The following is a 23000-nucleotide window of genomic DNA, read 5'->3' as shown; positions in this document are numbered from 1 at the left end:
GGGCGCTAAATAGTTAGTTACGCCCCTGGTTCCACCCACAAACTTTTTGGCAGGGGGGAGCTAAATTTATAATTACGCCAGTGACTTAGGCCATAGCAAATAACAGAAATTACCGTAATGTATCATCTTCTCAAAATGACAATCTGAAAAGAAAGGAAAAATAAACACTCTGAAATTCATAGTGACACATAATAATTGTAGTCATCCTTTATAAAGTAATGCTAGAAGCATTGCAATGATTTCCATTCAGTAAGTTGTCACTCAGTAATGAGCACACTGCAGTTTTCCTATAGGCTGACCATTATGAATATACTCTCCACCACTTTTTTGAAGACAAGGACAGGTTATGCTGAGGCCAGGTGGCTGTAACTATTAAGGATAATGCCAAAAATGATAACTACGTTTGAGATGGACGTTCAGTGGCATCACCAGTTCCTTATCTGATATCGTCAGATTTGGCGGTATCTACAGAAAACGTGGTGGATCGTGCATCATTAACAATACAGTGGGTACACACTAATTTAAATTCACAATGGTATCGTTAATGATATTGTCGTTATCATGCATGGGGTATACTCAATTAGTGTCGGATCCATTCCGACATTCATTTGATCCGACACTACCTACTCAATCAGCAGCCAAATCCTACTGTTGGATTTGTCTGCTGCTGCTCCTGCTCACCTGGCCATATCTGGGATTGGGTAAGCAATAGGAGGATGGCCGACGGGACGACGTCGCTATGTGAGCTGCTGTTGCTCACCCGGTGCCATCGTTCCTGCCTCAATCCCCCTTTTTTAAAGTCGGATTGAGAGTAGTAGTATAGAACAGAATTGTAGAGGAGAGTAAACATCAATGTCCTCCCGCTTCCCTGATATGGCCTGAATGTTCCACCAATAGTAATAGAACTGGAACTGAAAAATTACTTTGTCACTTGGTTTAATACGTGTCCTTACACTGTGGGGGAGGGGTGGTGGTAGAAGATCATATGAGTAAATCAGGGCCGGTGCAAGGCACCGGAGCACCCCAGGCGAGTCAGGGTGGGGGCGCCCAGGTGCCGGGGGGAGGGAGGGGGTGGGGGGTGGTACCTGTATAAAAAATAGCTGTCCTGGCGTCCCTGCAGTGCTGGGGCGGTCAGGGGTGTCCGTGCCGTAGGGGTACCTGCGGCGCCGTCATGTGTATAAGGCTGGCTGCGGCCGGCGGGGTCCTTGTAGTGAATAGCTAATAACTAGCGCTTCTGGCGCCGCCGAGCGCATAGCGCTAGTTATTTGCTATTCACTACAGGGACCCCGCCGGCCGCAGCCAGCTTTATACACATGACGGCGCCGCAGGTACCCCTACGGCACGGACACCCCTGACCGCCCCAGCACTGCAGGGACGCCGGGGCAGCAATTTTTTTACACAGTTCGCTGGGGGTGAGGGGCGAACTGCTGCCCTCCAGGTGCCGGCGCCCTAGGCAAATGCCTAGAGCTGCCTAGTGGTGGCGCCGGCCCTGGAGTAAATCCATTTACTAGGGCTGTCCCATCTCTGTCTTTCACAGTGAGATTGGCCACCAACTGCTCCCACCACAGTGAAGGAGACAGGACAGAACACCAGTAGAAGAGAATAAATCAGGGTAAGTACTGTATACACAATAACATGTTCATTGGGGAATAACAGTTTATCTGCAATCCATGGCCATTAGATTATCAAAGCTAAAATCTACCAGGTGAAGGGTCAGAGTAAGCACTGTGACATAGGGATAATTGATTTGTTTCGATTCTCATTTTATCTATTTTTGAGGATAGTCACCCCTGCTGACCATCTCCGCGCTTTTGAACCTTATCCGTGATGCTCGCCAGTGTACTCATAACTAAGAACATAGAAGTGGAATGTGGAAAAGTGGGTGCGACAATCAATATTGGACCCGAGGGTTTCAAAAATCACCAAGGTTTATTCATACATGAAAACTTTAAAGGTATAAAAAAACATGTTAAAAACATTTAGATGGGATATTCTTCTTACCCCTAAGGGTATTTGGAGCCAGCAAGGATGGAATGGGGCAGGATGCAGTCTGGAATGTGCACCCTGCTTGCGGCTCCAAATACCCTTAGGGGTAAGAAGAATATCACATCTAAATGTTTTTAAAACTTTTTTTTATATACCTTTAAAGTTTTCATGTATGAATAAACCTTGTTGAATTTTTAACCCCTCGGGTCCCATATTGATTGTCACACCCTCTTTTCCACATTTTTTTACTAAGCCTTAAGGTCTGAGGGTGACCTGAGTGACAATTTGTAGGCAGCCGGGATAAGAGCGCAGGACCGAGTCCCTCCAAAAACCATGAACCAAGAACATAGAAGTGTTGGATTTAAAGAATCACATGATCAAAAAGATACAAATCCGCCACAGCGCTAAGGAGTGCCCATTAAAGATACAAAAAAGGAAATGTACTGCCCTTTTTATTCTGGAGGAGCAAATTCCATGTAGGATTTTCAAAATGGTCCTTATAGTCACAATCTGAAAGACACAGACTCCCCATCCATAGGAATGGGAGACCAAGGAAACAGGCAATAGTGCAGAACATTTAAAAAACATGATATGAATTTAATAAAGTGCACTCACAAAAGAAGACAATAATAACAGCATAAAATACAAGTAACCCAGGCAAAGCCGCTCACACGTCAAGTACATGGAATAAGTCACTGCAGTTCCGGATACAGCAAAGGACCTCCTGGTAAGCGGGGTGACAGCGGGTGGGTGATTCACAGCAGACCCACGCTTAATGCATTTCGGATCCAGTTGATCCTTCATCTGAAGCGTGACTGTGGCTCTCCTAATAGCAGTTTTTTTTATCTCTCTCCCAGCTGTTTCCAGCAAAGTCCTGCAAAGTCTGGAGCTCCTCTGTTAGCAATAGAGGTGAACTCAGCCCCTTCCCTGGGAGCATCCCCAGCTGCAGCTGGGGATACTCCCAGGGTAGGGGCTGAGTTCACCTCCATAGGAGAGCCACAGTCATCATTCTCCAAGGCTTAGGGTCTGATTCATGGGCTGTAGCATGGCTGCGAATATGCAGCCCTGCTGATGATCGGGAGAACGCCCATGTGCATGGCACGCGGTGCTCATACGTGAGGTCCCCCTGTGAATGAAGCCAGCGATATCTAGCCATCGCTTATGTGGCACCCCAGGGGGTACCCCTTTTATTCCTGTACCCCCAGATTGTTAACATTGCAGCCAATGCTGCCAGAACAGGTCCTTTCCCCTGTCAGCAGGGCTGTGAGGGGTTAACAGAGTCAGCTAGTCCCAGCTCCCCTGCACATGTGACAGGAAGCTGGGAGGTCAGAGGGGATCCCAGCAGCAGAGTGAGAGAGAGGACATGTGGAGAGAGGGAAAAGCTTTGTGAAGAAGCTCTGCAACAACCCCAGTGTCAGAGAGAAGAGGACAGTGCTGCCTAAAGACAGAGGGAACAAGTGCACTGAGGCATGTGAAAGGAAGATAAAGGAGGTTGCTGTCCCAAGTATGAGCAGAAGGAAGAGATAGAGAGAGCACACTGCAGCACCCAGAAGAGGGGCCAGACAGCATGCAGCAGTATAGCCAGAGATTCATGTGGCAGAAGCCAGCAACACCCAAGGTACTGATTCAGTCCCCCTGAGACAGCATCTGCACCCTTGTAAGGGGATATCAGGAAATAGAGCCACCTCATAGACTCCCACTACAAAGGCTAGTACCCTATTGAGCTCTACAGACAGGACAATGTCTGCCTAACCCCAGTAAAAGGATATAGAAGCAGGGCAGAGAAGTGCCTGCTAGATTCACCCTGTCCAGGACAGCTCTATATTGAGGCTACCCCTGCAGCCTGTTTTACAGTTACAAACAGGAGGTTACCCCTGAGCCGGGAATCTGCCTGCCCCTCAGTGAGGATTGTTTTTGTCATTCACCCTTCCCTGTGAATCATAAATAAGTGTGCACACTATCATAGGGACATACCCTTATATGCTTGAGGACCTGTCGACGAGGGACCATTGGTTTGAGCCAGAGACTGGTATTCTGTGGCAGTGTATGTTAATTGATTTGTTAGAGTATATTTAGATTTTTGAATCATTTAAATTGATGGCTGAAGTAGAGAGTGATTATTGTTTGATTTTATGCTTTACTATAAATGCCTGTTTATTGAGTATTTGTTACATCATTTGCAACTTATTGAAATATTGCAGCGGCCAGTCAGTGTAGTGGTAAATAAAATTACTGTCGCTGCTAATTGTGGTACTGTTGCTTTTGTGGGTCCTCCTTGGGTTATGCCATTCCCTGCCACAGGTTCATCCAAGAAGAGGCCGTGAAGATCTGAAGCCGGCAAGTCCAGAGTCCAGGTGCTCATCACACCACCCCGCGGCAGTGAGGCTGTCACACTTGGCGTCATACCGAACAGGATCGGACATGGAAGTGCATAAAGGCAACCCCACCACATATGACCAGTCCATCAGTGAAATGTCTGTCGCACTGGATGGAATCATCAAGATGATGACGGAGATGAGGAAAACCCTAGCTGACCAGAGAATAGAACAGGAGGAATATGAGCATAGAAGATGGCGACGCGAATGCGACAGAAGGCGCAGACAGCAGTGGAATCCCCCATTGAGGTCAGAACGACTACCCTCTGACCGAGTCATCGTATGCCCACAGACTGCGAGAAGACACGTGAGAGGAGGTCCACCGGCAGTGTTTCAGAACGGTGTGATACAGTCAAGGGATAGACCGCGAACCAGCCCAAGAAGAATGTCAGGTCGTGTCCTGTGGTTCAACGTACCACGCGGGTATGGCTTCATTCAACGCACAGATACCGGGCGAAGCGTGTATGTGCATTACACCGCCATTCAGCATGCCGACCCTGAACACAACTTCCGGAGCCTGAGAAATGGCGAAGCCGTAGAGTTTGAACTGGTGAACGGGAGGAGAGGCACCAAGGCCGCCAACGTGACCGGTCCAAATGGAATCCAGGTGCACAGCAACAGACACGTTCCAGAGCAACATTGGCGCAACCCGCACCATAAAGAGCCTCCACAGTACCATCAGCAAGGCTACCAGCACAACAGGACAACAAATGGCAAGAGTGACAGATTTACCGCCAACCCTCCTGCACCGGAACAGATGCCCCGCCCACCGGAACCTGACGTCACGAGGCAACGTGAACCGCTGAGAGAAAGCGAGAAACCGTTTGTGCTGAGTGAGGCAGTCCACCAGAACTGCCAAGAAGTGACCAGGCCTCACCTTCCCCCTGAGCCTACGCGGGAGTGCATACCCAGGATGAACAATGCCGACTACCGGGTGGCAAACCTAAGGCAGACAAATGCCAGGGTGATCGACCTGCAGAGAAGCCCTGAGATGGTGGTCCACATGGCTGCGACACAGACAGTGGAGCCATCAGAAGAAGAACGAGCAGAACCAGCTATGCCACCACCCGAACCCAAGGCTGAGATAGAAACGCCGAAGAGAGATGAGAAGGCCGAGACCTGTTCCATCAATGGGAAGCCTATAACGAACAGAGAATATACAACCATATCAGGAGAAGAATTTGCCTTCAGGGTCCAGCAGGCGATACTGAGATCTAAGAAGCAAGACCGAGAGGCGAGATGTGCTTAGAGCCGATCGCACACCATGAGAGTGGGCACCATCCATGGACGACAGTGACGCACCTGGACCGCAGAGGGATGGGAGTCCTGTGGCGGAGGGATGGTTGACCCAGGGAGCCCACATTGGATAATCAGGTGACAGAGAGGTAGCGATGTATATTTGTTGAATGTGTGTATGTTCACCGTTTTCTGTTGTCATTCAAATAGTTTGTCATGGACATTGAAAGACTTTACTCAGGATTTAATGCCCCTGGTTGGTTGCCTGGGGACAGGCAAGTTTCTAGCATGGAGGTATGTGGCACCCCAGGGGGTACCCCTTTTATTCCTGTACCCCCAGATTGTTAACATTGCAGCCAATGCTGCCAGAACAGGTCCTTTCCCCTGTCAGCAGGGCTGTGAGGGGTTAACAGAGTCAGCTAGTCCCAGCTCCCCTGCACATGTGACAGGAAGCTGGGAGGTCAGAGGGGATCCCAGCAGCAGAGTGAGAGAGAGGACATGTGGAGAGAGGGAAAAGCTTTGTGAAGAAGCTCTGCAACAACCCCAGTGTCAGAGAGAAGAGGACAGTGCTGCCTAAAGACAGAGGGAACAAGTGCACTGAGGCATGTGAAAGGAAGATAAAGGAGGTTGCTGTCCCAAGTATGAGCAGAAGGAAGAGATAGAGAGAGCACACTGCAGCACCCAGAAGAGGGGCCAGACAGCATGCAGCAGTATAGCCAGAGATTCATGTGGCAGAAGCCAGCAACACCCAAGGTACTGATTCAGTCCCCCTGAGACAGCATCTGCACCCTTGTAAGGGGATATCAGGAAATAGAGCCACCTCATAGACTCCCACTACAAAGGCTAGTACCCTATTGAGCTCTACAGACAGGACAATGTCTGCCTAACCCCAGTAAAAGGATATAGAAGCAGGGCAGAGAAGTGCCTGCTAGATTCACCCTGTCCAGGACAGCTCTATATTGAGGCTACCCCTGCAGCCTGTTTTACAGTTACAAACAGGAGGTTACCCCTGAGCCGGGAATCTGCCTGCCCCTCAGTGAGGATTGTTTTTGTCATTCACCCTTCCCTGTGAATCATAAATAAGTGTGCACACTATCATAGGGACATACCCTTATATGCTTGAGGACCTGTCGACGAGGGACCATTGGTTTGAGCCAGAGACTGGTATTCTGTGGCAGTGTATGTTAATTGATTTGTTAGAGTATATTTAGATTTTTGAATCATTTAAATTGATGGCTGAAGTAGAGAGTGATTATTGTTTGATTTTATGCTTTACTATAAATGCCTGTTTATTGAGTATTTGTTACATCATTTGCAACTTATTGAAATATTGCAGCGGCCAGTCAGTGTAGTGGTAAATAAAATTACTGTCGCTGCTAATTGTGGTACTGTTGCTTTTGTGGGTCCTCCTTGGGTTATGCCATTCCCTGCCACAGGTTCATCCAAGAAGAGGCCGTGAAGATCTGAAGCCGGCAAGTCCAGAGTCCAGGTGCTCATCACACCACCCCGCGGCAGTGAGGCTGCGGTTCGCAAGATGGTTGACAGGCGGTGGGCCTTTGTAGGCGGCAACCCATCATTTTCTGGGAGTGCCAAAAGAAACGCAGACGGATACCAGCCGTTGGAAGGGAGGGGCGCTAATTTCAGCAGCGGGCCAGATCTCCCCTTGGTCATCGCAACACAGAGAAAAGTGGCACTGCAGAACTTACGTGGCGCTGCACATGGGGGGGGTTCATTTTATGGTTAATGATTATGGGGGAGATTCTCTAAGAATCTTCGCCGCCCATCGCATTTATAATTATCGCATATGTTGTAACATATGCGATAATTATAGCAAAGGACAGCTCTTGCGTTAAGAGCTGTCCTTTGCGGTGAGAGTCGCCGGGTCCCAGCAGGTCCGGGCGGCTCCCCCCTCCCTCACACACCCGGTGCTGCTGCTGCTGCGCTGGGCTCTCCTCCTCCCTGCACCCGGAAGAGGATCAGTGCAGGGAGGAGGTCACAGGTCCGGGCAGCACTGCGCTGTGCTGCCCGGACACAGGTGAGGGGGGAGGGGGCGATGCGGGGGTCCATGAGGGGCGGCGGGGGGTCGGCGCAGGGCGGCGGAGGGTTGCGGTAGAAGCCCATTGGCTTCTATGGGGCATCACCAGATTTTTCTGGCGATGCCCCCGCCGCGGTAACCCGGCGAGGGATGCTTATAGCATCCCAAAATGCAGTAAAAACCCAGATAACAGGGGTATTACCGCATTTTTAGCTTAGAGAATCTCCCCCTTTGAGTGGATTTCCCACTCTTTGCAAGGCTGCGATGCCATTCGCAGCCATGCACAGGGGAGGGGTTTCACTCTAGCAGGCCCCCTTAGTACATCTCCCCTTAAGTGTGTGTGCCACAAACAGTAACCAAATCATGTGAGTTAAAGAAAAACCAACATATTAATACTCTCAATGTTTTGCTTTGGAACGTGGCCAGATATACTGATACAGGTACAGTTCATGGTAAATGTTTGTCTTATTCTCCTGAAGATGAATCGGCATAGTCTGAATATTTTATTTTGCCGCACTTTGCAACAATTGTACCGCAGTTAATCCTATATGATAAAAGGCTAACACTGCTCCTTACCTCTACAGGGGGAATTCAAGAGTTTTGAGGGCCGGCAGCCACAAGATGGCACCCAACAAGGCAATTCGGGTGTTGCTCCGATCGGGCGTGCGCAACCATTGGTGCTGACATTAGTGTCGCGTTTTTCGGCCATTTTGACGAGCTGGTAACTAGCACCTGTATATGGTAATAACATTTGTTTTAGAGTAAATAAAGTTGAAATGAATATTCCGCATACAATTGGTAATTAAATGTTTCCGCTTACCATCATGATGCAAAATATTGTCAGCTAGATCATTCGGGATATAAAAATCATCCATCTCCATCTGCTATAAGGAAATGAGAGAAAACACTACAGTACTTCTGTGAAATATATATTTAACTTTTCCTTCTTTATAATATATAACTTATCACTTTGTTTTCACAATACTTACAGCAAGCAATTTAATTAGGTATTAATTAACTATTTTTGTCGTTACATATGATTTACCTATGACAAAGGCGGTTATGGGTTATTAGATCTACGGTTTCTAGGTCTACAATCAAAAGGTCAACTACTATTGGTTGACGTGGTTGACATTCAAAAGGTCAATGTTAAAAAAGGTTGACAACAGTTGACACAAGTATTCGTGGTTTTTGTGCCTATGTCGTCATGGACATCGTATAAATGTACAGCATCCTCTCGTATGACTCACTGCTCTCGCCATGCTTCGGGCACGGTGCCTCGCTGCACTTGGCACACTAGTATAAGCTACTGTAGCTCTTTGACCGCAAGGATGATAAAGTATTGTTTTTTTACAAAAAAGATCATGGAAAAACTCATGTCAACCTTTTGACTGTCTACCTAGACAATGTAGATCTACTGACTGGAGGCTGAAAACCCAAGCAATTTTTTCTATTCATTTAATAGATTTACCATGGGCCCAATTCAGAGGAGTACTGCTGAGGGAATTTGCAGTGGCCGCCTTGCTATAGTGAAATCCCACCTTGGAAATGAATGTGCTATAAGCTATCGGATAATTTGCAGCCGAGTGAAGGACCAAAGCCATTTGTTAGACTCCCACCATCGAATGATCTTTCCACTGAGCACCACTCGATGCAGGGCCTGATTCTGGTTCACTCGCAAAAGCAAATTCTCTCTCTCTCTTTACACTGCAATATTAATATCAGTTTAAAGTACAAACCCCACCCAAATGTAACTCTCTGCACTGCCTCTGATTAAAAACCCTCCTATGACAAGGCCACTGCTGCTGCTGCTATCCTCCACGGGCATGAGAAGCATATGATGAGCTCCACCAAGCAGAGCTAAGCACAAGCCTTTCAGCCTCTGACCTCTTGTGCAGTCTCATGGAACTTCAACTCCCAGTAATGCACTGCACACTTGTGCAGTCAGTGTGCCTCAGCTCCCAATGCTCAGCACCATTAATTATTGTCACATTGGCAGATAGGTGAAGCTGCAGCACTACCCCACGCCCATGCACAAAACCTTTCGCTAAAAAAAAAAAAAGGTTAAAAATCCATGCCAACCACAGGTGGCCCCTAGATAAAGGGGGCCCTGTGCCCCTCCTTTAATCCGGCCCTGCTGCTGGGTCACTCCTGAGTCCCGCCGCCAGGCATCTCGCTGTGCATGGCACTTTAAGATGTAAATGTTAACAATTTAATAAACAATTACATTGAAAGTCCCTAGTTATAATCATTACTTTGTAATGTGACCTGGTGCACAATAATGAAGGACTTAATGGTCATTACCGGATGTCAGCAGCCCGTCCACTTCCCCCTGAACGCGCACGCATATGTCAGCTTCCTCAGAGCAACCTTACATATGCGTCCACCTTCCGCATCTTTCGATGGTCGGTGACCAGCAAAAGATGTGGGAGGTTTCCACTGACATGTGACTAGATGTTTATGTGAAACATCTATTCGCATGTCGTGCAAACATACGCGCCCTGCGAATGGTGGACCGGCGTACCATCATCCGCAACGCGGGATCTGGTTGACTCGCAAGGATGCGAATTTGCATCCCAGCGATTCAACCAGAATAACCCCCTAAATAAATATTTTTCTCTCTCTCTCTCCTCTTTCCTCTCTCCTCCTCTCTCCTCTCCTTCTGCTGTAATCCTAGCCGCGTTCTGTTTTGTATGGTGGAGGAGAGGGATGTTTTTGTTTGAGATGACTGTCTGGACTGCTGTTCTTTTATTACAAAATGCTTCCAGAACAAATAACGACAACATGAAAAATTCTATAATACTGGGAGGGATGGTCAAATAAAACATAATCTCCAGGATTTCTAAGGAATGCACGGAATGAAGTTGGGGTGAGGGCTGGGAAATGCTTGATTGCAGAAAACCAAAAAGGACTTGCTACCATAAGCCTGCAAAAGACGCATTGCCTCTATAAAATGAAGCGCAGCACTTGATGCTCTGGCTGTTAAAACTGTAATATAGAGTAACATAGGCCCTTATTCTGGTTGGTGCGGTAATGTCCACGTGCGGTCGGTCCGCCGATGTTTTGTGTCTGCGCATGTGCAGAGGCGTCTCTGCGCATGTGCGAGCAGGGCGTACGGCCAAATCCCGCATGAAATGTGAACACTCCGAACAGGGGGTGGAGAGGGGCGTGAAGGGCTATTTGGGCTCATTACCATATGCATACGCCCCGCGTTTCATGGGCGTTCCCATGCAAACGCTGGGCGTACGTATGGTAATGCGGCCGTGACGCACGTGTAGGGAGCGGACATATGACATCGCCGGATGTCGGGATGTCGGGATGTCGCCGGGAGCTGGTGGACCACTCGGTCCTGCATTCGATGGTCTGCGACCATCGAATGATGGGGGAGGTTCCCTGAGATGGAGGAGGCGTATTCCATGAAAAATACACGTGCGGTCCGTTCGGCCAGCTTCTTACCGCGTACAGACGGAGATGGCGATCCGTATGGAAGGCGGGGTTTTGCACGCACGGTCCTGGCCGCATATTCGGATCCGGCCGCACCGATCAAAATAAGGCCCTTAGTCTGGGAGCAACAGCATTTACAGTGTACAAGAAATAATGGGAATACAAAATAAAAAGGCAAAAGTGAGACAGGGGCGAGTGTAATAGGGGGCGATTTTTAGCCATGTTTTAAAATCGCATGCGAAAAAATTTGCAAATTTTTTGAAAAACTCGCAAATAATAGGGTAATAGTAATAGGGTGAGATTTTTTTAGACAAAGTTGGAATTCGCATGTGAGTTAATGTGATTTTTTTTATAAGAAAAAAATGCATTTTTTAGTAACGAAAATTAGTTTCAGAAAACATGTGAATTCGGCCATTTTTGCATAAAAATCGCACATGTCTAAAAAAATTGCACCCTAAAACATTTCGCCCCTGGGGTGGATTGCAAACTAAAAGTGGCCCTAGAAAAACTTCTAGAAGTGGCTTTATGTGGGTGGCACCAAATCAAATGTAGGCGGGACCAACAACAAAATAGATGGGATTAATACATCATTACACCTGTATCTCAAATAATAATCCACCTCCCCCCACTGAGGCTGAACACAGACCACAAAGCCTCTACCAAGCAGAGAAATCATTACCACAATCCCCATATATCACAAAAATTCCCACCCCTTAACGAGAGAAGTCCAAAAAATTCCAAAAATTGTTACACTCCTGGATAGCGACTATTCCTGTGCCTTTAACAGATGTCACAATGGTCATAGATGGGCGCCCGCCTTAGATGAGTATTTGTAACATCCATGTATTCTGCTCTATGAACCAGCAGAAGTTTCTAGACAGGAGGACATGGGGCCACAACTGGCAGATAGCCTCCCAGGTGCATTGGCCTACCTGGAATCTTCCCTGTAAGGTTTATGGCCAACCGGCCCCTGTGTGAGACATGACACATGCCAGGAAAGTAATTGCAGAGATAGGTAGTACAACTCATCCTTATTTGAGGCTGTCAAGACTGAAAAGAAGACATACATTTAGTACCCAGTCACATGATAAACATTTACCATGTTTACTAGGACGGTTACAGAACCCAAGAGCTGAAGATGCAACTGCCGCCAGGACTGGATAAGAAACAAATGGTCCACCAGGGAGTTTGGGTCAACTTGTCATCCGTTTAGACATGAATGTAGACATGCTAAGCATGTCAACATTTTGGCCATGTCGACATGCTCATGTCGAACTAATGAATGTCAACATGACCAATCCTTGCTGCATTTGCGATCACAGAACTGCGACTGTGTCTTGCGATGCAGTACTTGGCCTCACCACTCCCGGAACTCCATCTGTCAATGAGGCAGAGGCAACATGACGGCGGTGAAGCTGTGCACTCCCAAAAAGGGCCAAGCACTCATTCTCCTTCACTATGGGTTTATGTCCACAGTCTATCAACTACCACCCCCCCCCCCCCACACACACACACACACACACACACAGTGGAACACTACTATCTGCAGGTGGGATAGCGCTAGAGTCCCATGAAAATCAGGACAGTTGGGAGGTATGCATTCACGGTACTGCAATTTGACCGCATTGACCTGTTCTGCACATGCACAGAATGGGTCGTGAGTACAAGCAGTTTTCCGGTAATTGGGAATCTTTGCTACTGATTGTGGATGCTAGTAGTGACTGAGGGCCCTTGTCCCCAGAGCTGGAGCCATATGTTGTAATCTGGGCACGACAGTACCTACAGTATATGAAGATTGTACTTTATCTTGTTATTTGTGGGACTTTCATCCAGGTGTGCCGGTTTCCTCCCACATTCTAATATCATCCTGTCTAAACAAATTCCGATAGGTAAATGTTAATGTGTGGGTGTTGCGTCGTATAGCATTTACACTTTAAGTTTTATTGAAACCAAAAGATTTGAGTAAACATTCTCTGTAAAGTGCTACGAGATATGTTGGTGCTACTGTAAATAAACGAAAGTTTATGAATAATTTACCCAGAAACTTCCTAACCCTTAGGCTAGAACATAACCCATCTGCTATCTTGTTCCTGTACAGAATGCTGGGAAGTAACAGGCAGTAGTTAATAATTACAGTTGTAGCAAATGTGACAATTATAAAGTGATGATAGTGCCAACTAAACCGTCCAGGTTCCACGCAGAAGTGGTTCTCCTCCCTGATAGTGACCTTTAGCTGCTTACACATTGGACAATTTTTTAAAGGATATACACAATAACGACCAGTCATAACAATATTTTTGTGTATATCGTCAAGTTTGTATGCATTACATCGTTAACGATGTGCATGGGTCATTAACGATGTGTAGGGTTACCACCTAGTCCCTTTAATTCCGGACACATATTAATTACGCAGGTTCTGTGGCTGGCTGACTTCAAGACTCCACTTCACCTGATTTTAAACTGCCACAGAACCTGTGTAATTAACATGTGTCCGGAATTAAAGGGACTAGGTGGTAACCCTAACGATGTGCATGGGTGCAATCTGAAGTATCATCAACAGTTTTATTTACAGTTTCTTATATAGCGCAGCATATTCCGTTGCGCTTTACAATAGTAGACAGTGATAAAACAAACTGGGTAGTAACAAACCAACATAGAGGTACAGATGGAGCCGGCCTGGTCTTTGCAGGGGATGGCAGCAGAATCGCCAGCCGCCATCCCCCACCAGCCGCCATCTGCTCTGCAAAAGGGGACGCACACGCACGAGATGCGCGCGTGTCCACTTCCGACGGCGCTTCCCCTGGGTCCTCGCCGGCTTGCCGGCGTTCACCCGGGGTCCCCACCGCCTCCCTGCTCCCCCCCGCTGCCTCCCCTAACCCTGTCCATCTCCCTGAAGCGGAGACGGACAGGGTTCCCGTCGCCCCGCCGCCCGAAAACTGAGACGCACGCGCGTCTCAGTCAGATGGAGCCAGATGGAGCGCCTCACTGCTGGCGGATCCCCAGCGGAGACAGTCTGGCGATTCGCCAGCAAGAGGGAGCCCGGCTCCATCTGTAGGAGGGCTTTGCTCACAAGCTTACAATTAGGGTGGCCAATCCCAGGATCGGGATCCCGATATTTTGGCCCCAAAATCACCAGGATTTCAATCCCGGGATTGGAGTGCGCATGTGCATGTCTAATGCCTGGTAGAGTCTGTGTTAGGTATTGGGTGTAACCCCGCAGCCGGGACTGCTGTTCAGGACAGCCACGGCAAACCCTACTCTCACTCTGTTGTACCCCCCAGGCTGGGTGACCGACCTCTGCAGGTGTTCTAGTCTTCGCCTGTAGCCGTCACGTTTGGGAGGGCGAGTTAAGCCCGCCCTAACTCCGGTACAGCCAGGTGTTATGTATAGACAAGAAGCCGGGGACCCCCCCAGGGTACAGTCAAAAGGAAAACTAACTACACCCTAACTGAGGTTTAACCAAAAAATGGCGACTAGCCAGGCCCTGGCTAACGCACCTATGCGCCCGCGACCTGGTCGCTACGACTTTACGACACCCGTCGTAACACAACCACAACAAACAATAAATGGACAATGCCAGGGAAAAAGGGGTACGAGGAAGGCGGATGATCCTGCCCGAACCAAGGAATAAAAGAAGATTAGCCTAACCGGCAAAAGGTAAATAATAAACCAAGGTAAGAACAAGAAACAACCCTCTGGAGGGTAAACTCACGGAACCAGGGGTAATAAGAGGACAAGGTATCCACTGGAAACATTCACAAGGAGGATCCACTAGGAAAAGCACAAGCAGGTGGATAGAACCAGGAAGAAACTATCACCGGCGGGGAAGTGCTGGCCTGGCTTCCTTAAATGAGCCAATGAGGCCAATGAGGCTGGAGAGTCCAGCCCCACCTACATTGATTGCCCCCTCCGGACACCTGTGGTCCGTTTGTAAGATGCGCTGGGAGCCGCACTGTTACCCTGCCTGGCGGCGTCATCCGTTGCTAAGCAACGGCGCCGCCGTAAGCAGGAGGTTCCCCCAGCGTCCGGCAGCTTTCCAGGTTGCTGGGTGACGCTGGGACGGAGGGCGGGCGCTGTGCCTTGCCGCTGCGTCCTCCGGCGTCCTTGGTTACCCGGCAACCTGACGTCAGAGCCGGGAGGACGGACGGCCGCACGGAAGCGCCGCTCCGTCCTCTGCCTGCGCCCAACAGTACCCCCCCTTGAGGAGGGGTTAACAAACCCCTAAGACCAACCTTATGGGGAAACTCCTGAAAGAATTTAGCCTTAAGTCTGGGTGCATGCAGATCAGAGTCCGATACCCAGGATCTTTCCTCTGGCCCATACCCCTTCCAATGGACAAGAAAATACGGAAAACCCCGAGAAATTTTATAATCCAGAATTTTCTCCACCAAAAATTCTGTTTGTCCATGGACATCAACCGGAGAGTTGCCTCGACCAGTCTTTCGAGGGAATTTTTTTGAGGCAACTGCGGGTTTGAGGAGAGAAGCATGAAAAGTATTAGCGATCCTTAGGGCCCTGGGGATCTGTAACCGAAAGGCGACAGGATTGACTTTTTTTATGATGGGAAAAGGACCAATAAATTTTTGGCCGAACTTAGAAGTACCCTGTCGGAGTTTAATATTGCGTGTTGACAGCCAAACCTGATCGCCCACTTTAAACTTACAAGGTCGCCTTGACCGATCAGAAAAATCCTTCTCTCGAAGAGCAGCTTTTTTAAGGGCAAGATGCACGTCTTTCCAGATGACCCTTAATCTGGTCGTGGTGGAAGATAGGATCACAGGTTCCTCCAGACCAAGTGCACTGGCCTTTGGATGAAAGCCATAATTGGCTAAAAAAGGAGAAGTCTCCGTAGCTGAGTGGTGAGAATTATTGTAGGCAAATTCGGCAATAGGAATAAAGTCTGACCAGTCATTTTGTGTCTTAGAGACAAAAAGGCGCAAATATTGCTTCAAAGACTGATTAAGGCGTTCCATTTGCCCATTTGATTGAGGATGATAGGCGGAGGTCAGACTCAGTCTAATTTTTAAGGCTTTACAAAACAGTCTCCAGAACCGGGCAATAAATTGCGGACCCCTATCGGACACGATATCGGTCGGCAGACCATGGAGTTTGAAGATATGATGTAAAAATAACTTAGCTAAATTGCTGGCCGAAGGCAACTGAGGCAAAGGAACAAAGTGGCCCATCTTACTGAACCTATCGATAATTACCCAGATTACTCGGAACCCTGATGAGGGAGGCAGATCAACTACAAAGTCCATGGCAATATGAGACCAGGGTCTAGAAGGGATGGCCAAAGGAATAAGTTGCCCTGTAGGTGACATTCTAGGAACTTTATGCCTGGCACACTGGGGGCATGACTGGACATATTCCTTGACATCAGAAGTGATGTCCGGCCACCAGACACACCGGGAGAGAAGTTTCAGGGTCTTTTTGACGCCAGGATGCCCTGCAATTTGACTGTCATGGAACTCTTCCAAAACTCGCCTTCTCAGGGACTGCGGAACAAATAAACATCCAGCGGGTATTTGTCCGGTTGCTTGGTCCTGGACTTGAAGGAGTAAGTCTTTGAGAGTCTGCGTAATTCCGGAATGAATTATAGACGCCGGAAGAATGGGCCGAGGGGGCTCCCGAGGTTCCTGTTTAGGAGAAAAACTACGGGACAATGCGTCTGCCCTAATATTCTTTGATCCAGGTCTGTAAGAGATAATGAAATTAAAACGAGTGAAGAATAATGCCCACCGGGCTTGACGGGCATTTAGGCGCTTGGCCGACTCTAAATATTGCAGGTTTTTGTGGTCCGTAATTACCAGAACCTGATGGTTGGCTCCTTCCAACCAATGCCTCCATTCTTCGAAGGCCCATTTGATGGCCAATAATTCACGGTTGCCGACATCATAATTGACTTCGGCAGATGAAAATTTGCAGGACATATACGCACAGGGAAAAAGGAGGGAGGACTTGGGATCTTGTTGAGACAAGACTGCTCCTGCCCCTACCTCAGATGCGTCGACCTCGACCACAAAAGGTAGCTGGGGGTCGGGATGTCTCAAGATGGGTGCAGACACGAAAGCCTGCTTAAGTGCAGTAAATGCTCTATCCGCCTGCGGAGGCCACTGAGAAGGATCCGCGTCCTTTTTGGTGAGGGCCACTATGGGGGCTACCACGTCAGAGAAGGAGCGAATAAATCGCCTATAATAGTTTGCGAATCCTAAAAACCTCTGGATAGCCTTAAGGGTTATGGGCTTGACCCAGTCCAAGACGGCTTGCAATTTTTTAGGTTCCATGTAGAATCCTTCGGGAGATATTACGTATCCTAAAAAAGATACTTGGGAGATCTCGAATTCACATTTTTCGGGTTTGGCAAAGAGGCGATTTTCCCTGAGCCTTTGAAGAACCAGACGAACCTGGTCGCGATGCTCCTCTAACGACCTAGAATAAATTAAAATGTCGTCCAGATAAACGACTGCAAAGACTCCCAAGAAGTCCCTTAAGACGTCATTTATAAAATCTTGGAAGACTGCTGGTGCGTTGGACAGGCCGAAAGGCATTACAAGGTACTCGTAGTGCCCCGTTTGAGTACTAAAGGCAGTCTTCCACTCGTCACCAGCCTTGATGCGGACTAGATTATATGCACCCCGCAGGTCGATTTTAGAGAAGATCTTGGCTGTGCGAAGTTGATCAAATAACACAGAGATTAATGGCAGTGGGTACGTATTCTTTATGGTGATCTTATTGAGTGCTCTGTAGTCTATGCAGGGTCTTAATGATCCATCTTTCTTTGAAACAAAAAAGAACCCCGCACTTAAGGGAGACTTTGAGGGTCGGATGAACCCCTTAGTTAGGTTTTCCTGAATATACGTATTCATGGCCAGTGTTTCTGGTTCCGACAAGGAGTATAACCTGGCTTTGGGATATTGTGCATTGGGGATCAATTCGATGGCGCAATCATAGGGACGATGGGGAGGCAACACATCGGCTCCACCTTTAGAAAAGACATCTGTGAAATCAGCATAACAAGCTGGTACTCCTTCTAAAGAGACCACAGCCCCTAAATTTAGCCGCTCAAGGCAGTGGTTAGAGCAGTGCTCACTCCATCGCACAATCTCTCCTGTCTGCCAGTTTACATGTGGGTTATGTACTTGAAGCCAAGGATGACCCAGTACCAGGGGAATGGCTGCACAAGAGATCAACAAAAAGGAAATAAACTCTGTATGCAAAATACCAATGCGTAATGATACTGGCAGGGTTTGATGCAAAACCACACCATTGGCTAGTGGACTGCCATCTAAGCCCCGCATAATTATAGACTTTTCCATAGGTAACTGAGGAATTCCTAACTTCTCAGCGACCTGAATGTCTAGAAAATTTCCCGCTGCTCCACTGTCTATGAAGGCGGTTAAAGACATCTTGGATCTCCCTATCTGGATTTCAGCAGGGACCAATAGGGCATTGTGAGGGGTGATAAGTTGTGAACCCAAGTGAACCCCCTCTGTATTCACTTGGTTTTGGCATTTCCCGGCTTGTTGGGACAGTTGCGCAGGTAATGCCCCTTAGTCCCACAGTAAATACATAGGCCAGTATTCATCCTGCGGGCCCTCTCATCCGGAGAGATACGGGATACACCTACTTGCATAGGTTCTTCCTCGTCTTCCGAGGGCATATAACCAAGAGAAGTGGATCTAAGACCTGACCCCCTTTCAGATCTTCGTTCTTTGAGACGTCTATCAATTTTGATAGATAACTCCATCAATTTGTCCAGTGTCTCTGGTGTGGGATATTGAATAAGACTGTCCTTGATGGCTTCCGAAAGCCCCAGTCGGAATTGGCTACGTAGCGCTGGGTCGTTCCAGCCACAATCATTCGCCCATCGGCGGAACTCTGTGCAATACGCCTCAGCAGGATTTCTACCCTGTTTAAGTGCACGTAAATGACTCTCGGCAGATGCTTCTCTGTCCGGGTCATCATATAGGAGCCCTAATGACTTAAAAAACCCGTCAACTGAGCGCAAGGCGGGATTATCTGGTTTTAACCCGAACGCCCACGTTTGGGGGTCACCTTGTAATAAAGACATAATTATACCAATCTGTTGTTGTTCTGACCCTGAAGACCGGGGTCGAAGCCTGAAGTAGAGTTTGCAACTCTCTCTAAAATTGAAAAAATCTTTTCGGTTCCCCGAAAACCGATCGGGGAGATTCATTTTGGGTTCTGGTGGAACCTGAAGACTTCCCTGTGCCCCATCCTCCTGAGATTTTACCCTCAGGGATAAATTCTGGACCATCTGGGTTAATCCTTGCAGCTGACTGGCAAACGCCTGAGCCTGACCTTCAGGAGTGGGATTCATACCAACAGGAAAATGACCACAATACAACACCCAAAGCTACCTGCCAAGGACCAAACAAGGAAAAATAGGGTGACCGACCTCTGCAGGTGTTCTAGTCTTCGCCTGTAGCCGTCACGTTTGGGAGGGCGAGTTAAGCCCGCCCTAACTCCGGTACAGCCAGGTGTTATGTATAGACAAGAAGCCGGGGACCCCCCCAGGTACAGTCAAAAGGAAAACTAACTACACCCTAACTGAGGTTTAACCAAAAAATGGCGACTAGCCAGGCCCTGGCTAACGCACCTATGCGCCCGCGACCTGGTCGCTACGACTTTACGACACCCGTCGTAACACAACCACAACAAACAATAAATGGACAATGCCAGGGAAAAAGGGGTACGAGGAAGGCGGATGATCCTGCCCGAACCAAGGAATAAAAGAAGATTAGCCTAACCGGCAAAAGGTAAATAATAAACCAAGGTAAGAACAAGAAACAACCCTCTGGAGGGTAAACTCACGGAACCAGGGGTAATAAGAGGACAAGGTATCCACTGGAAACATTCACAAGGAGGATCCACTAGGAAAAGCACAAGCAGGTGGATAGAACCAGGAAGAAACTATCACCGGCGGGGAAGTGCTGGCCTGGCTTCCTTAAATGAGCCAATGAGGCCAATGAGGCTGGAGAGTCCAGCCCCACCTACATTGATTGCCCCCTCCGGACACCTGTGGTCCGTTTGTAAGATGCGCTGGGAGCCGCACTGTTACCCTGCCTGGCGGCGTCATCCGTTGCTAAGCAACGGCGCCGCCGTAAGCAGGAGGTTCCCCCAGCGTCCGGCAGCTTTCCAGGTTGCTGGGTGACGCTGGGACGGAGGGCGGGCGCTGTGCCTTGCCGCTGCGTCCTCCGGCGTCCTTGGTTACCCGGCAACCTGACGTCAGAGCCGGGAGGACGGACGGCCGCACGGAAGCGCCGCTCCGTCCTCTGCCTGCGCCCAACAGTCTGAGCACCCACTCAGACGCTGCCCAGCTTCTCCCATCGCCGGCATGCGGCTCTGTGCAGCGTCACATGATGTCAGTGGTCACAAGCCGCACCGCCGCTCCTGAGCCAATCAGTTCATGGCCGAATCGACTTACAGCCGCATCGCTACATCCCCACCCTTGGGAACGCCCATCGTTTCATGGCTGTTCCCATGAAAACGCTAGGCGTTCCCATGCTAATGCGGCCGTGACACGGGGGGCGGGCAGCTGACATCACCGGATGTCAGTTGCCTGCCCTGTTTCTGTCGAGGGTGCATGCATTTCTAAGGGACTTGAGAGTCCCTTAGATATGAGTGTACCTTCAACATTCGATGATAGCTGACCATCCAATGATGTGCGTGTCGCCCCATAGGCTGAGAATGGCTGTTTTGCCAAAACATCCATTCACAATCGTGTGGGAAACCTGATGTGCAAGGGGGGGGGGGGCGGTCGGACCTGCAAGCGGTGGGCGGGCGGACCTGTGAGTGGTGGGCCAGAATAAGGTCCAATGTATATGCACAATATTGTTTGTCTAGAAGTTCCAGGGAGTTCAAGGGAAATCAAGAGCAACATTGTATAGTCGTTTAATATGTACCCAGCTTAACGGTGGTTAATTAATCTAGTCCTGGTAACTATCACTGACATTCTGATGCAGCTCTGCTTCCTGTATTGAGTAAGTAAAAAATACATTGTTTCCCCCAGCTCACTGAATGGTATTAGTAACCAATCTTGAACACTACATGAAAATAGAATTCAGAGATATTGACAGTGACTAGGGTTGCCAATCCCGGGATCGGGATCGGCGGGATCCCGGGATTTGGCCCCCAAAAGGCCGGGATTTCAATCCCGGGATTGGAGTTTCCAATCCCGGGATTTCGGGATTTGACTGCGCATGCAGACGCTCAGACGCTGCCCGGCTTCTCCCAGGCAGAGCAGCACTGTGCAGCGTGACCTCTCAGCGTGATGAGATCAGAGGTCACGCTGCACAGGCAGGTCACGGCCGGCAGTATGAAGAAGCCGCGCCGCTCGCCCGACTACCTAGCACGCCAGCCAGTGCGCCAGACAGCGCACCAGCCATCCAGTCACTGCCGCAGCATGACCCGGGTCCTGAAGCTGACCGCCCATCCACCCACGCACCAGGAAACCCATCTGTCCACGCACCCGGCAACCCAGCTGCACCTGCATGTAAGTAAATGCGGGGCAGCCAGGGTGCTTTTCTATTAGGAAAGCCAATCCAGGGATCCCGGGAATCCCGGGATTGAGCATTTTTCAATCCCAAATCCCGGGATTGAAAAAATGGTGAAAATAAGCAAACGGAATCAGACAAGCTGTCACAATGAAATCCTTATACAGTATATAGACTGTGTTGGTTGAATCGTACATTGAACAAATCTCAGTAGGTTACTTTATAAATTAATGAATGAATAATGGATGAATAGATGAATGAAAGTTCTTTAGTAAGATTCAAACAGTCATTAGTTTATGGATGAATGAAGTGAATAGATGGATGAATGAAAGTCATTTTATGAATGAATGGATAATGAATGAATGAATAGACGAAAGTCCATAAATGAATCTTTTTAGGATAATGGATTGTTGTTAGTATAAGAACAATTCAATATATTTACCACTCCTGCCAGCGAATTTGTAAGTGCAGACTTTTGTCCAGCCGAGTTCAATGTGCACAGGTGGCCACCTAGCTAATAGTGCAGTGATGGTGGTGGCTCCAGGCTGGGTTAGCCCTGCTCCAGCCATATCAAGATCTACCGCCATGTCTAAGCACCACGCTATATAAGATGATGGTACCATATAACGGCTTTTACGAATTTCTCCACCTAAGAAATGCTCGGCGGCTTCCTCAGAGATCGTCAGAATTAACAGTGCGGCCAACCGCGTTAAATAGCCGAGCGAACAAGGCGAGTGAAATGGAAAGTCCTTGGGTTGACAACGGTAGGAAGATCTCTAGCGACAAAGGTACGGGCCTACCACACGCACAGTCTGATAACTTCACATACAGGTTTGGGCCAAAATGTACTTTACATAAGATCAGCCTAATTTTAAAGTCACCTGTGAGTGCCTTTGTTTCTAAATACAATATATACCCCTCTGTCTCTCTCTATCTATTTTTATTTAATCGATACACCCCGAGACCCAGTTCCTGGAACTAAAAGTTTATAAGGGCCCCTATATACCATCCAGTAGTGATAAATGCATTATAACACATGTAACTTGCACAAGGAAGGTGGGCCTCCTTCAACTCTGGGCCCCATAGCAACTGCACCAGACTGCACCTATGGTAGTTACGCCCTTGGCACTTTGGCCCTTATTCTGGTTCACTCGCAAAGGCAAAATCCTTCTCAGGTGGGGCAGGTGTAAATTGTGCAGAGAGAATTAGATTTGGGTGGGGTTTTACTTCAAAGTGAGATCTATATTGCAGTGTAGAAATAAAGCAGTCAGTATTTTCCCTGCACAGAAACAAAATAACTCAGCCAAATCTAAATCTCTCTGCAGCTGCAGAACTTCAGAAGAATGAGGAAACAAACAAGTGACCTGTCATTGTGCAACCTGTAAATGCCTTTGTGTTACCTGT

At 48.4% G+C, this 23000-nt stretch overlaps 1 protein-coding gene and 1 long non-coding RNA gene across 2 annotated transcripts in view; one reads left to right on the top strand and one right to left on the bottom strand.

The window, feature by feature from the left end:
- LOC146042066 (interleukin-18-like) overlaps positions 1 to 8511 on the bottom strand; it is a 20579-nt gene extending 12068 nt beyond the window's left edge. Inside the window, exons 1-3 of the mRNA XM_083161976.1 lie at positions 8453 to 8511; positions 8209 to 8364; positions 114 to 143 (exon numbers count right to left, since the gene is read on the bottom strand). Of these exons, the coding sequence (XP_083018102.1) occupies positions 114 to 143; positions 8209 to 8364; positions 8453 to 8507 (241 nt within the window). The 5' untranslated portion in view covers positions 8508 to 8511. The remainder of the gene's footprint in view (positions 1 to 113; positions 144 to 8208; positions 8365 to 8452) is intronic.
- On the top strand, positions 1537 to 23000 carry LOC146042067 (uncharacterized). Its single transcript, XR_014463728.1, has 3 exons — positions 1537 to 1612; positions 8217 to 8373; positions 22922 to 23000. It is a non-coding gene; the product is annotated as an uncharacterized LOC146042067 (long non-coding RNA).

Source organism: Crinia signifera, chromosome 19 (assembly GCF_055691185.1).
Source record: "Crinia signifera chromosome 19, ASM5569118v1, whole genome shotgun sequence".
NCBI lineage: Eukaryota > Metazoa > Chordata > Amphibia > Anura > Myobatrachidae > Crinia > Crinia signifera.
Note: the sequence above shows the minus strand (reverse complement) of the source record. Positions and strands in the feature narration are given on the sequence as shown.